Genomic DNA, 13,498 nt, shown 5'->3' on the forward strand with positions numbered 1-13,498 from the left:
GAGTCGTCTCGACCTTCGTCTGGATATGGATCAACCTTTGTCTCGACTGGTTTTCTCCGTCGGACCAAATGGGTCTGAAGAGGAGCATATGGGTTTTGAGGTTGGGGTTCAGTGAGGGTCGAGAGGCCGCCTAAGGATTTTGAAAACCCTAGATTGAAAACCCAACCAAGAGAGAAAGAGAGACGAGATCGAGAGAGAGAGAGAGAGAGAGAGAGAGAGAGAGAATCGTTTCAGCCAAAAAAAAGAAAGAAAAAGAAAAAGAAAGGAAAAAAAGAAAGAAAAAAAAAAGAAAATTATTTATTTTTTATTTATAATTTTCTTTACTTTTAAATTAATTTTATTTTTAATTTTTTAATTTTTTTAATATAATTATTTACGTGGACCAATAAAATTGTGTCACGTGTATATTGTGTCCACGTGGACAAGCTAACCTGACACTTAACAGCTAAATTTGGATGGAAAGGGTAAATTGCTAACAGAATAGTAGTTTTGGGGGTTTACCTGCAGAAATTTGCGTTGTGGGGGTTTAGTGAAACCAAAACGAAAGTATTGGGGGGTTTTGCAGCCATTTACCCTATTTTTATTTATTGATTTTATTTAAGTCGGGTCTAGGGATGTGAGGATCGGGGTTGGGTTCGAGTTCGGTTTCTAAGATCTATATTAGGATTAGAGTCTAAAATATTAATTAAAAAAAATTGTTTAAATTTTTAAATAGTAAAATGAAATAGTGATGAAAGTTGAAAAGTGGAAGGGAAACTCATTAATGTTTTTATTATGTAGTTCGAGTACTGTGCTGACTCATGTCCAGGGCCGGCCCTAGGCATAGGCGGGCTAGGCCCGTGCCTAGGGCCTACACTTTTTGGGGGCCCAAAATAAAAAAATAAAAAATTTATTAGGTTTTTATTTAAGTAAAATTTAAGTGTATTATAAACAACAAATATTCATAGCTTAGTTGGTTGAGGTGGATGACATAATGTTCAAGGTAGGGCTGTACATCGGTCGGTTTGGGCGGTTTATCCTATATATTTTCTAACTCAATCTAAAGTTCGGGTTGCTAAAATTTAAGACCAACCCGCCCAATTTAAAAAAAAAAAAAAAATCTATAAACCGACCAACGATTTGGTCGGGTTAACCCGCCCAAACCGGCCAAACTTTTTTTTTTTAGTTTTAAAGTCAAAATCAATAAAAATTAAAAAGATAAATTAAAAATATCACATTCCACCAAAGTACAACACCATATATATGAATTTGAAACTAATAATTAAGTATATAATTTTATATTATTATATATTTAATCATTTATGTTATATATAATAAAAACTAAAAAGTTAAAAAAAAAAATTTAAAGGTGCAAAATCGGATTGGTCGGTTTAATTGGGCGGGTTGGAACTATTTTCAACCCGCCCAATTAACAGATTGGGCTGTTTGTAATTTTTTCGGGTTATTTCGGTTTGTAATTTTTATCGGTTTTTTCAGTTCGGTTTGGGCGGGTTATTCGGTTTGGCCGGTTTATAATTTTTTTTGTAAAGCCCTAGTTCAAGGTCATGGGTTCAAATCACATAGCACTCTTTTTTAGATATTTTTTTTTATATATATTTTTGAGGACCCTAAAATTTAATTTGTCTTGCACTCGTATATTTTCAGTGTTGTCAATGCTTCGTTTCTAGAACTGCAATTGCATATCTGCTATAACATATCTTTAATTTAAACAGCAATTATATATTTTATATATAAATTATTACTAGGCATTTAAAGCACTTTTGTCCCCAAACTTTTTTACTGGGCTCACTGTAGTGATCTTCATTGTCAACGGCCTAGTTCTAACGTAGCTGTGAACTCGTTAATGGACACCCCTTTACTTGAAGACCCTGTCGATGAAAGAGATTTTCTGATAACAAAGGCTGGTTGCTTAGGATTGGGGATTGTTGCCGTTTCACTCCCAAGCATGAAAACCGCATTTGACATTGTGGGACGATCTTCTGGGTCTTCTTGTACACACAACAGTCCTACATTTATACACCTTAAGAATTCATTTGCATTACACGTTTCACGTAGCGCTGCATCCATAAAATCTAATGGCCTGTTTTCTCTCCACAATTTCCATGCCTACAAATACAATCAACAACTCGATTAAAAACTCAGTCCCGATCAGAGTAAAAATAAGGTATACTGATGTTTTTAATAACACTTACATAACCTAGAAGGCTCAACACTTGATTTGACTGATAAAACCCTGTGTTCTTTTTCCCACTAATAATCTCAAGGATGACAACTCCAAAACTGAACACGTCCGACTTGATTGAGAAAAACCCATCTAATGCATATTCTGGAGCCATATAACCACTGGACAACACCAATTGGTTCTTATTCATTAGTATATTGATCAACATAATTAGTTGAACTTAAATTATTTAATATGAAAAAAAAAAAACAAAGAAACAAATATTAAGGTGTAGGTCTTAGCTACAACAATACTCACTATGTTCCAACTACTCTTGCCGTGGTTGCCTCAGTTTGTTTGCCTCCAAAAATCCTTGCCAAGCCAAAGTCGGAAATTTTTGGGTTCATCTCTTCATCTAGTAGAACGTTACTTGTTTTCAAATCTCTATGGATAATCCTTAATCTTGAATCTTGGTGAAGATAAATAAGCCCTCTTGCAATTCCTAGTATGATGTTAAAGCGCATCTCCCATTTCAGCAGCACACACAATGTTCGATCTTCAAATGTTAAAAATATGTTTAGAAACTATAGTATTATATAACATTGGACAATGATTATAAGAAAAATATATCTTTCTTTTAGTTCAAAATAAAAATTCGTACCAAATAGGAGGAGGTCTAAGCTTTTGTTTGGCATGTATTCATAGAGTAATATTTTTTCATCTCCTTCAATACAATAGCCTAACAGTCTAACAAGATTCCGATGCTGAAGTTTAGCAATCAACATAACCTCATTTTTAAACTCCAACAAGCCTTGTCCTGATCCACTTGAAAGCCTCTTTATGGCAATTTCTTGTCCCCCTGGAAATTTTCCCTGAGGGAAAGTTCAAACCAACCAACAATTGCAGGTCATATTTTAGCCTTGTGGTTACTATGCTAAGAATGAGTCAATCATTTTATTTACCTTATAAACTGGGCCAAACCCTCCTTGTCCAAGCTTGTTATCTTCTGAAAAGTAACTTGTAGCAACCAGTATGCTTTCCAAAACAACAAATGGTGCTTCAATGTTTTTCTTCTCTTCTTCTTTAAATTGACCTGTCTGCATAAAGTCTACAATACTCCTCTCACTGTCATATAAGTGAAGGGCTTGATTTACTTCGATTCTTCCGCCAGTTCCTGTTTGTTAAGATGATTAAATAAAACAAGTTACTCATTATCATTTGGAGGAAAAAAATTCAATTTGTTTATATTGACTTGCATACTTAGTACTCACCTGTTGTGTTGGCTACATTTTTTCGTCTCAGGAAATATACAAAACAAGTAGTGGAGGAGATGATCAAAGCAATCGTTACAAACCCCAAGAACACTACATAATACTTGAGTTTGGATGAAGATCCCTCAAACTATTGCCTAGAAACGTCGGTTCCTTTAATGAATATTTAACAGTATATAGATAGAGGTTAGCCTAAGGACAAGCAGCCATGTTTTTTTTTTAATAATATAGAAATATTATTTTCTTCTGGTATCATTTTTTCAGCTTGATTACTTTACTAACATATAAGGAAAATATATAATTCTATACAAAGAAAATGTCAAGATAGTTTTGTATTAAGATAGTACCCTCATATATGCACGTTAAGCTCTCAGAATCCCACGTAAAATGTTTAAGGCAAGTGCACCTTCTTGATCCATCTTCTTTTGCATCATTGCAATCTGAGTTTACAATCTCATCGCAGTCCGAAGTTGTCTTACAAGGTGGTCTTAGTGGTTTATTCCACTGAATTTCTAGTTCTATTATTTGTGCTCTACTAAAGAAGGGAAACATATTAGGAACGATAGAACTCTGCAAACTACTGCATCCCCTGCTTACGGTATAGCCTAAGGACTGATTGAGCATTTGCACGGAAGCTGTACAACCCAATTCTTCAGTCAACTGAACAGTGAATTTTCTGTGCACTGGATCGATGTTTGTTACTCGGTACTTGTGATGGAGAGCCTGAAAGAAAACCTCCCCAGAATTTGTGTCACATGTGAAATCGGAGTACAAAGGATCCCCACAATCAGAACTTGTGCTCAATGGATAGGGAATTATATTTGCACCACAAGCTTTACAGCTTTTTTTAAATGTTTCTGCAATGAAATAACCAAAATGAACATTTTGATGATTAATACATGAATATGAAGTCCATATAAATATATATTGATTCACTCAGCGTGAGAAAAGGAGAATAAAGGGGAGTTTATACATACCTGTTTTAGATAATTCCACACGAACATTGATGTAAGATTCAGCATCATTATCATTATCCTCTTGAATATTTTCTAGTCCATCGGTCCATATCCAGCACGAGGGTCTTCTGCCCTCAGTTGTGAATAAATAAGCAGTACAGTTACAATTGTCAGAACAATGTTCCTTACATTTTTCATCATCTTCTACATCTGTTAAAGTCTTACCAGGCTTTCCCACTTTGATGTTTTTCAAATGTAAGAAATCGTTTCCAAAATAATTTTTGTTGCAGGGCATAACTGATCTACTTACGCACCCATCCTTAAAGTTTCCAGAGTCCCAAGCACTTTGGTTTTTGGGTTGAAACCCAGGTAAACACCTGCACAAGACGGCATTCTTACTATTGCAGACACCAAATTCGCCACAAACTTCATAAACATGGCATGGGTCACTTGGTGATAATTTGATAGAGCAATTAACTACGCTATGAAGGCACATGTAGAATTGTATCTGTCCATTGAAGCTCATCACCAGTCTACTGTTACTGTAATTAGACACATAAGGTGATATAACCTCTCCCTTCCAACCTTTCATCATACGGTACGAATTCGAAGTATTAGTACTTGATACTCTAGTGAAATTTGTTAGAAAATAGTGTGCAATGGGTGAAATACCACCAAAACTGTCTGGATATTCTGGATTAGGCTGACTTGAACTTTTCCAAAATGTGGCTTTCGAAACCCCTCTCTGTATCATGTACGGGTACTCTTCTCTCTTAGTATCAAGCTGCAGGAAAGCAAATTCCCCCTGTTTAGGGTCATCTTGACTTGTCCATGAAGTCAACTTCATCTTCAAAGTCATCATCATACCAGGAAGAAATGTATCAGTAGGATTAAGAAAGCTTTCCCATACATGTGTTCTGCTTAACACAACACCTCTACTATAAAGTACATCACTCAAAACTAGGTTTCCAGAATCCATGAGAGTCACTTCCCTCGTGACAGAAGGCTGTAAACGACTACTAACGTTGGCTCTCCAATGCATATCCCCGCTTTTCTCATCTGTTACCTTAAGTTGTCCATCATTGGAAACGACAAAAACTCCATTGGTGTTTAACAGTGGTTTGTCCCGGTTGGCAACCCATACTACAATCTTTGGTGATACCTTGTAATACCAAATGCCCAAATACCTCTTGTTAGGAGAGCTTCCTTCTGGGGTAAAGAACCCCAGTTCGAATCTATTTCCAGCTGAAACTAGAGACTCATTTTGGCTGTCTTTAATGGGACCGTTCATCAAATTCATGGTATCAGTAGAATAACACATCAAAAAGATGAATGATAACATGAACATGGTAAAGAAGAGCAGAGGTGAGGAGCAGAAAAGCGCCATTGTTGGCAAGGGAAGAAGAAAGAACAGAGATGTCCGGTGACGTTAAAAATCAACGGACAACAATTTTATTATGTTGTCTGTGAATTCCCAAAGTTTTGCATAATATGAATAAGAGATGACCAGGTCAACGTGTATGGACTTCAGGAGTATAGAAAAGACCGATTCATCAGTACAGTCAAAAATCGACACAATAACGCTAGTCATTATATTCAGTCACAGTTAAAACATGAACATTGAACTAGTCAGGATACTAAAACGGAAGCGGACAAGAATTGATATTACAACTATGTGTTTGACAGATCTAATTTTGAGATGAACATTGAACACATTAGATGTTAATTTTTTTTTTTTTTGCTCTTTTCAGAAATTTTTAATTTTTAATTTTTGACTTGTTTAATTAATTAGATTTTATTTATTTTTAATAATATTAATTTTTGTTTAAGTCTATAGTACACTCATTAACTCAGTAGACTCTTTTGCCCTGGGGAATATTTTAGTTTTTTTTTTTTCATGATCATGTACATTCTGTTATTTAAGGTCACTTATAAATTTATATAAAATTTTTAATAATTTATAATGCCGTTCAAATATTTTATTGCACGAATGACTATTTTTTCTTATTCGTGTGATAAGAAACTATTTTAACTTTATCTTTAATATTGTAAATTATTTAGAATTTTCTAAAATATTTGTATGCATTCCTAAATAATTACAACGTACACAATGTGACAGTCAGTAATCCCGTGATCCGTAAGGGGAAATACCGGGTAAGCTGTGCAATCCCACATCGCCTGGGGAAGGTCAAGTGGGATGATTCTGAGACTGTGTAGGTATGGGACTACACAGTTGAAGAGAGCTTAAATGGATTGATTGGTACTACCTATATCAACAAGGTGCATCTTGTTTTTCGGTAGCCCATCTCGAAAGAACTCCATAGTTAAGCGTGCTTAACCTGGGGCAATTTCTGGATGGGTGACCTCTTGGGAAGTTTTCCCAGGAAGCGTGCGAGTGAGGACAAAGCACGCTGAAAACACTCGTGTTGGTCTGTAGGGTCAGTCATCAGTCCATGAAGCAGCCAGAGTGATGTACTCGTGTATAAGTGCCATTTATTCCGTGGGTGTAAGGGCCCAATGGAGGCTTGAAGCGGGTACGTTACACACAATATGAAAAATAAGACAGCAGTATTGGGTTATTTGAAGGGTAGCGTCAAAAAGCATCTTATGGGATGGGAAGGAAAGCTTTTATCACAAGCCAGAAAGAAATCCTCGTCAAATAGTAGCTCAATCTCTCCCAAGTTATGCTATGAATGTTTTCTTGTTGTCCATTGAGATTACACGGGATATAGAGAAACTAATGACAAAGTTTTGGTGGAAATCTTCATTGAAACAGAGCAAAGGAATCCATTGGATGTCCCGGGATAGGTTGTGCAAGCATAAGGACCTAGGTGGTATGGGGTTTCGTAGTTTAAGGGATTTTAATCTCGCAATGCTTGGGAAACAAGGTTGGCGTCTCATCCATCATCCGAATATCTTGGCTTCCAAGGTCTTTAAAGCGAGGTACTTCCCTCAAGATAATTTTCTATCGGCCCAGTTAGGAAATAATCCCAGTTTGTTTGGAGAAGTATTGTGGAGGCTCAATCGGTTGTTCGTAGTGGTTCAAGATGGGCTGTAATATCCCGATAAGCCTAATGGTAAATAATTCGAGTTTATATTTATACTTTGGGTTAATCAGGTAATTAGAGGGATTATGATCTTACTAATCTATTTCACTATAAAATTTAAATTTTGCTATAAGTGAGTAAATAATCGTAATTTGTTAATTACGGAGATTTATATAGCATGTGTGAATGTAATATGAGCTATATGTGGAATAAAAATATTTTAAGGTTGGGCGATGCTTGAGACTCAATAAGTGGATACATAAGCGTAATTTGTTAATTACAGGGATTTATTTGAAATACGTGGATATAATATGAGTTATTTGTGAAATAAAAATATTTTCAAGTTTGGCGACCCTAGAGACCCGATTGGAGGCCAAAAATGTCACAACAATTTTAGTTAGAAATATTGATGAGATTATTGGGATAAGTTGATTTTAAAAATATCAGAGTATTTTAGGGTACTCGAAGTTGGCCAAATACCTTAGAAATAGAAATTTTTTAGTGGCTAAAAAATAATAAGATAATTATTAATAATAAAATTTTGATTAATATTATTATATTATTATTATTAATATATTATTATATTATTATTATTAATATTAATATATTATTATAATATTATATATATAAGTTAACTTACGTTAACTTAAATATATATTAAGTTATCAGAACAGAACGAACGACGAACGAAATTCTCGTTCTCCTTCATTCGATAAAACTTTCTCCCTTTATATCCATTTTCTTCAATTTTCAATCAAAAACTTAGCGATTTAAGCTCTGATAGTAGCAGGATAGCAAATCCTTGAAGAGGGAAAGCTTAAAGTATGATTTAATTTCGTTTTAAGTTTAAAAACAATTGGTTTCATATAGGAGTTTTGTGAATTAGAATAGTTATGAAGGTTCTGACCTTATAGAATTGTTCTCGGGTAGTCATGGGACTAGTTTCGATATTTTCTTGTTGAATTAGAAGTGATTTTTGAGTTAGAAATCGAGTTTGGAACTTTTTAAAGCTTAGTCCGAACGTTAATGACTTTTTTCATTTAAGGGGTCGATTTTTATTTCTGTTACGTAAGGATGGTAGTATTTATGGCATACATGCACCCTGTGAAGTTTGGAGTGATTTGGATAAGTTTTGGTAGTGTTTCGGTGAGTGCGAAAATTGAAATTTTCGTATTTCACCGTTTATAGAAATTCCTAAGAGATCAGAAATCGTATTTTTGTCATAATTTTTGACTCAGGTGTCCGTTTTGGACATTCTATATACCGTTTCGAAGCTTGCGACGAGCTCTACAATGTGGTGTATGTTTTAGAGCTAAAATATAAATTTTATTTTAGTGTATTTATATTGCGGGGTTTGGTAGAAAACCCTCGATTGTCTTATGTGAATATAAGCAGTGTTTTGGGATAAACACTTATTGGTTTATCGTTGTTGTGACATAGGGTCGAGATCATCGGGGATAGTTCTCCACTTGGATTGGCTGAAATATATGAACCTGGATTAAAGGTAAGAAAAGTATATTGTACTGCATAGTACTTTTTATGCAATACAGTTAGTATTGTTATGAATTGATCAATATTGAGATATAGTTAATATTGTTATATATTGGAAAGTATATTGTACTGCATAGTATGTTGTATGTAATACAATTAGTATTTTTATGAATTGATTAATATTGAGATATAGTTAATATTGTTATATATTGAAAAGATTGATTGGTTGAGTATAGATAATGTGATAATATTATGCATGTGATATGTGGGCTCACCTGATTAGATGATGCAATTTTCCTGGTAACGTACTGGGCGTAAGTACAGGCGTCAGTGATATATGATGAGTGCTGAGTGTAGTTACGGGCTCACCTGATTAGGTGATGCGATTTTTCTGGCGACGTACTGGGCGTAAGTACGGGCGTCAGTGACATGATAAGTACCGGGTGTAGGTACGAGCTTGTCCAATTAGACGATGCGATATATTGGGGCCAGATTGTGGCACGGGCTCACCTGATTAGGTGATGCAATTATATGATACATGGGTGCAGGTTTTTGGGCATAGGCTCACTTGATTAGGTGATGCAGTTATGTGACATATGGGTGCCAGGCTATGGCACGGGCTTGCCTGATTAGACGATACAATACAAGATCATCATATTAAAGCATCGACTTGCCTGATTAGGCAACATGATGTCATGAAGATGGTTGCTTTATGAGGTAACATATATATTTTTTATATGATTAAATGAATATGAATTCTATTATTGGTATAATGATTTTGCATTACCAAATATCTGTATACTAATGTTTATTCGTGGCAGATGTCAGTAGTGATTTGGATTTCATCTTATGAACAAAGTGTGATGGTTTGATTCTTATTGTGTATAAATGACAATATTCGAATAATAAGCTATATGATTGTTATTATTACTTTTCTTGTTGAGTCCTTGTGACTCACCGGTGCTATGTAGTGCTGGTAAAGGCAAAGAAAAGCTAGATCAACCATAAGGTGGCAGTCTTCTCTAGCAATGTACATATTGACCTCGCCGGCCTGCGTGCCGAGTTGCCAGGAGTTGTTTTAGCATCGTCGTATCCGTCGTGTATTTTGATTTTATGTTTAAATGGTTGTCGTATATATTTCTTTAGCAAAACTTTTTATAACAGGGATTCCCGGAACACACTTTTTATGTCGTTATAATGTCCATTTTTAGTGTTTTGTTTTAGTCAAGTTTTTAATATTATCACGGTTTTTAATAATTAATTATTCTATTAGTATTAAACTAGTTTATAAAATCACACACGTGGCGTCCCTATAGATTAGGGCGTTACATGGGCGGTGGGGTCAAAAGAAAAGATAAGGGTACTTGGTGATTCTTGGCTACCTGATATGTCTAATCCCATGGTAACTTCTACATCTCTCGGTCTGCAAGAGGCAATGGTGGCTAACCTTATGGTTCCTTCTTCTTTTGTGTGGGATGTGGAGCTAATCAATGATATGTTTAATGAGAGGGACCAGGCTCTTATTCTAAGCATTCCTCTTACATTGACGAATCGTGATGATACAATAGTTTGGCTAAAAGAGGTTTCGGGGTTGTATCTTGTAAAGTTAGCCTACAAACTAATCCAGGAATTAAATGGAACATGGAATAGTGCCACCTCCTCTGCCTTTTGGAAGAAATTCTGGAAATTGCATGTGCCGCCCAAGATTAAGGACCTGGTTTGGCGAGCTTGTTCAAACTGTCTCTCTATAATGGTTCAACTTCGTACAAAGCATGCGACGGTCACGATGGAATGTCCTATTTACCATGAAAGTGAAGAATCGATTGTGCATTGCTTGGTCGAGTGTCCAGCTACTCAAAGTTGCTGGAATAGGGTTGGAATTAGCACTGGGGTGCCCATGGCTGCTGGTTTTTCCAGCTGGTTTGAGGCGTGTTTTCAGCAGCTCAATGATGACAGGTGAGATCTTCTTGCTGCCATATGTTGGGCAATTTGGGGGCCCCGTAATAACAAGGTTTGGAATCAAAAAATTGTTGTTGCATTAGAGATTGTATCATCTGCAGTAAGTTATCTTGTACAATGGAATATTACTCAATTTTCTAGTTTAGAAACTACATTATCTGGTCTAACCAAGGATGATGGGGCAGAGCAATGAAGGTTACCACCGTCAAATAGTATCAAGATCAGCGTAGATGGAGCTATCTTTGCAGATCTAAATAGATTTGGCCTTGGCTTGGTTGTGCGAGATGACAAGAGGTTTCTTATTGAAGGAAAGACCAAACTTTACCAAGAGAATGTGGCTGCTGAAGTTGCAGAAGCCATGATCTTCAGAGAGGCGCTTAGTTGGGTAAAATAATACTCAAATTTGTGGCAGCAGGTCTTCATTGAAACTGACTGTTTGATTGTGGTACAATCGTTAAGGAGTTCCTTTAGAATGATTTTAGTGTTTGGTGATTTAATTAACAATTGTAAAATGTTGCTTAAAGATTTACCATTTGTCTCGTTTTCATTTGTTAAACGGTCTACGAATGTGGTTCTCATAGATTTGCTAGAGCGTCTCGTTCATACCCTGATCGTACTTTCAGTTTGGGAGATGTCTCAACTGAGCTGTTATCTTGTTTGGTAACAGAGTTTGATGCTTAATAAAGCTTGAATTTTCATTCAAAAAAATGGATTAAGAAACTCTCCTGAATATCAAAACTGAAGGAAAGTCTATCTTAATATTTTTGGTTATTTTGTAAGGTAATTGGTCAAAAATATATTAGCAAGTGTTATGTTCTTTCGAAAATATTGTTATAGTAGAAATGATTGAGTGTATTGTTTCATCAAACTAGACTCATCTTGACTTTATATTAGATAAAAAAAAAATGTATTGCTATTATCTAATTTAATCATATCACAATAGTTGACTATAAGTGAACTAAGCCTTAATATTGAATGATAGACATTCTAACCGATTTTGTTATCTGAGTTCTTAAATTTGTTCTTACGAGGTTATCCTATAGCCTAATTCATACTTACATATTGGAATTTGGTAGTACAATTGAGTGAGACTATTTATCATAGATATGAAATTTATAATTTCTATATATGAAAGTTAAATAGTAATTTCCATAGAACTTGGTTCAACGAGTTTAAACGAAAGAGTTCTCACTTTAGTTTTTAAGATAACTGGCGTTTCATGAACAAGGAACTGAGTGTTTTAAGAATAAAATACATTAAGAGGTAAAACGGTAAATTGACATCGCCTCATTAGTAGATCACCTATATAGGATTAATTGATAGTTATAATTGTAATAAAGGATAATGTGCCTATATAGATTACGAAGTATTTTGTGAAGGGCATTTTATAATTTTGTATACATTATTTTAATTAATTACAAAATATGTGCAAAAAAACTTATTATCATTTTTTCATACATTTTTATATATAATTAAAAACTTTTTTTCAATTTCTTTTATAATATATATGGTAATAATTATTGATTATTATATATATGGTAATATTGATTATGTTTATTTTTATGTTTACAATTATAATAAAAAACATACCAATAATATAAAACATTTTATATATGTGTTTATTTTATTTTCTATTAATTAAACATACTAATTTAATAAACAAAATAATAATATTCACATAAGTTTATTATATCAATCTATGTGTGTTATGTTTATTGCTTAGTAATTTTTTAGAAAATAAATAACATATATATAAAAAAATTGTTTCTTTATCTTTTTCTTTGTTTATTGTGTCATGTTTATTTTTTTTAATTAAATAATTTTTGGAGTTTATAAAGTTATGTTTGTTTATTTATTTTTGGGATATTGGCGGCTAAACCCCCCAAACTTTTGGGTTTGTGACAGTTAACCACCAAAACTCAAATTTTGGCGGCTAAACTACCTGAACTCCACTTCCGTTTTGGTCCGCACTATTCCGTCACTTTGGCTCCGTTTAATGGTAAAAATGGCTTACGTGGCACAATCCTTGTCAGCAACTCATGCCACATTGGCATTAAATCATGCCACCTTCCTAAAATAAAATTAAAACTTAATCAGAAAATTAAAAAATTTAATTAAAATCAGAATTTAAATTAAAAACAGAAATAACCCATCAAAAAAAAAAAAACCCTAAATTAAAATCCCTCACCTGCACGACTGAACCGACCTCCCCCGTTCTTCCCTTCCCTTCATTCAGCCACAGTCGAAGAAGAAAATGAAGAGGGTTTCGCATCCGAAGTGCTCTTGTGCACAACCTGTAGTGATCAAAACCTCGTTGACAGATGCAAACCCAGGAAGGAGATTCGGGATGTGTCGACGTTATAGGGTGAGTTGTATTTTTTTAATTTTTTCTGTGTTTCCGTGATTGGTTTGCTCGAGACCTCGTCTGATTCTGCAGTAATGGTGTTTTTTTTCAACAGCTGGTTGGTGGTTGTTATTTTTGGGAGTGGATCGACCCACCAATGTGTGAAAGGGCATCGGAGGTGGTTCCTGGGCTGCTGCGTAAAATTAGAAGGCTTGAGGGAGAAATTTCAGACATTTCAACATCAAATGTTGATGCATATAATTATCTGA

At 34.7% G+C, this 13,498-nt stretch overlaps 1 protein-coding gene across 1 annotated transcript; it reads right to left on the reverse strand.

Annotated features, from left to right (window-relative positions):
• Positions 1-1,660: 1,660 nt before the first annotated feature.
• Positions 1,661-6,122, reverse strand: LOC115700274 (G-type lectin S-receptor-like serine/threonine-protein kinase At4g03230). Its single transcript, XM_061103428.1, has 7 exons — positions 4,410-6,122; positions 3,780-4,289; positions 3,124-3,335; positions 2,823-3,033; positions 2,480-2,717; positions 2,193-2,343; positions 1,661-2,106 (listed from the first exon to the last, which is right to left on the reverse strand). Exons 1-7 carry the CDS (start codon positions 5,773-5,775, stop codon positions 1,807-1,809), a joined length of 2,988 nt encoding a protein of 995 aa, XP_060959411.1. The 5' UTR covers positions 5,776-6,122; the 3' UTR covers positions 1,661-1,806.
• Positions 6,123-13,498: the final 7,376 nt, after the last annotated feature.

The sequence above is a fragment of the Cannabis sativa genome, chromosome 8 (assembly GCF_029168945.1).
Source record: "Cannabis sativa cultivar Pink pepper isolate KNU-18-1 chromosome 8, ASM2916894v1, whole genome shotgun sequence".
NCBI classification, from domain to species: domain Eukaryota; kingdom Viridiplantae; phylum Streptophyta; class Magnoliopsida; order Rosales; family Cannabaceae; genus Cannabis; species Cannabis sativa.

Bases quoted from the DNA above. Each gene is read 5' to 3' on its own strand.
- LOC115700274 (XM_061103428.1), bottom strand. From the start codon at position 5,775: ATGGCGCTTTTCTGCTCCTCACCTCTGCTCTTCTTTACCATGTTCATG. The intron at 3,336-3,779 runs GTACTATCTTAA...CTTAACAAACAG, and splicing joins CTTAACGTGCATATATGAGG to GAACTGGCGGAAGAATCGAA. The intron at 2,344-2,479 runs GTGAGTATTGTT...GGTGTTGTCCAG, and splicing joins GCAAGAGTAGTTGGAACATA to TGGTTATATGGCTCCAGAAT.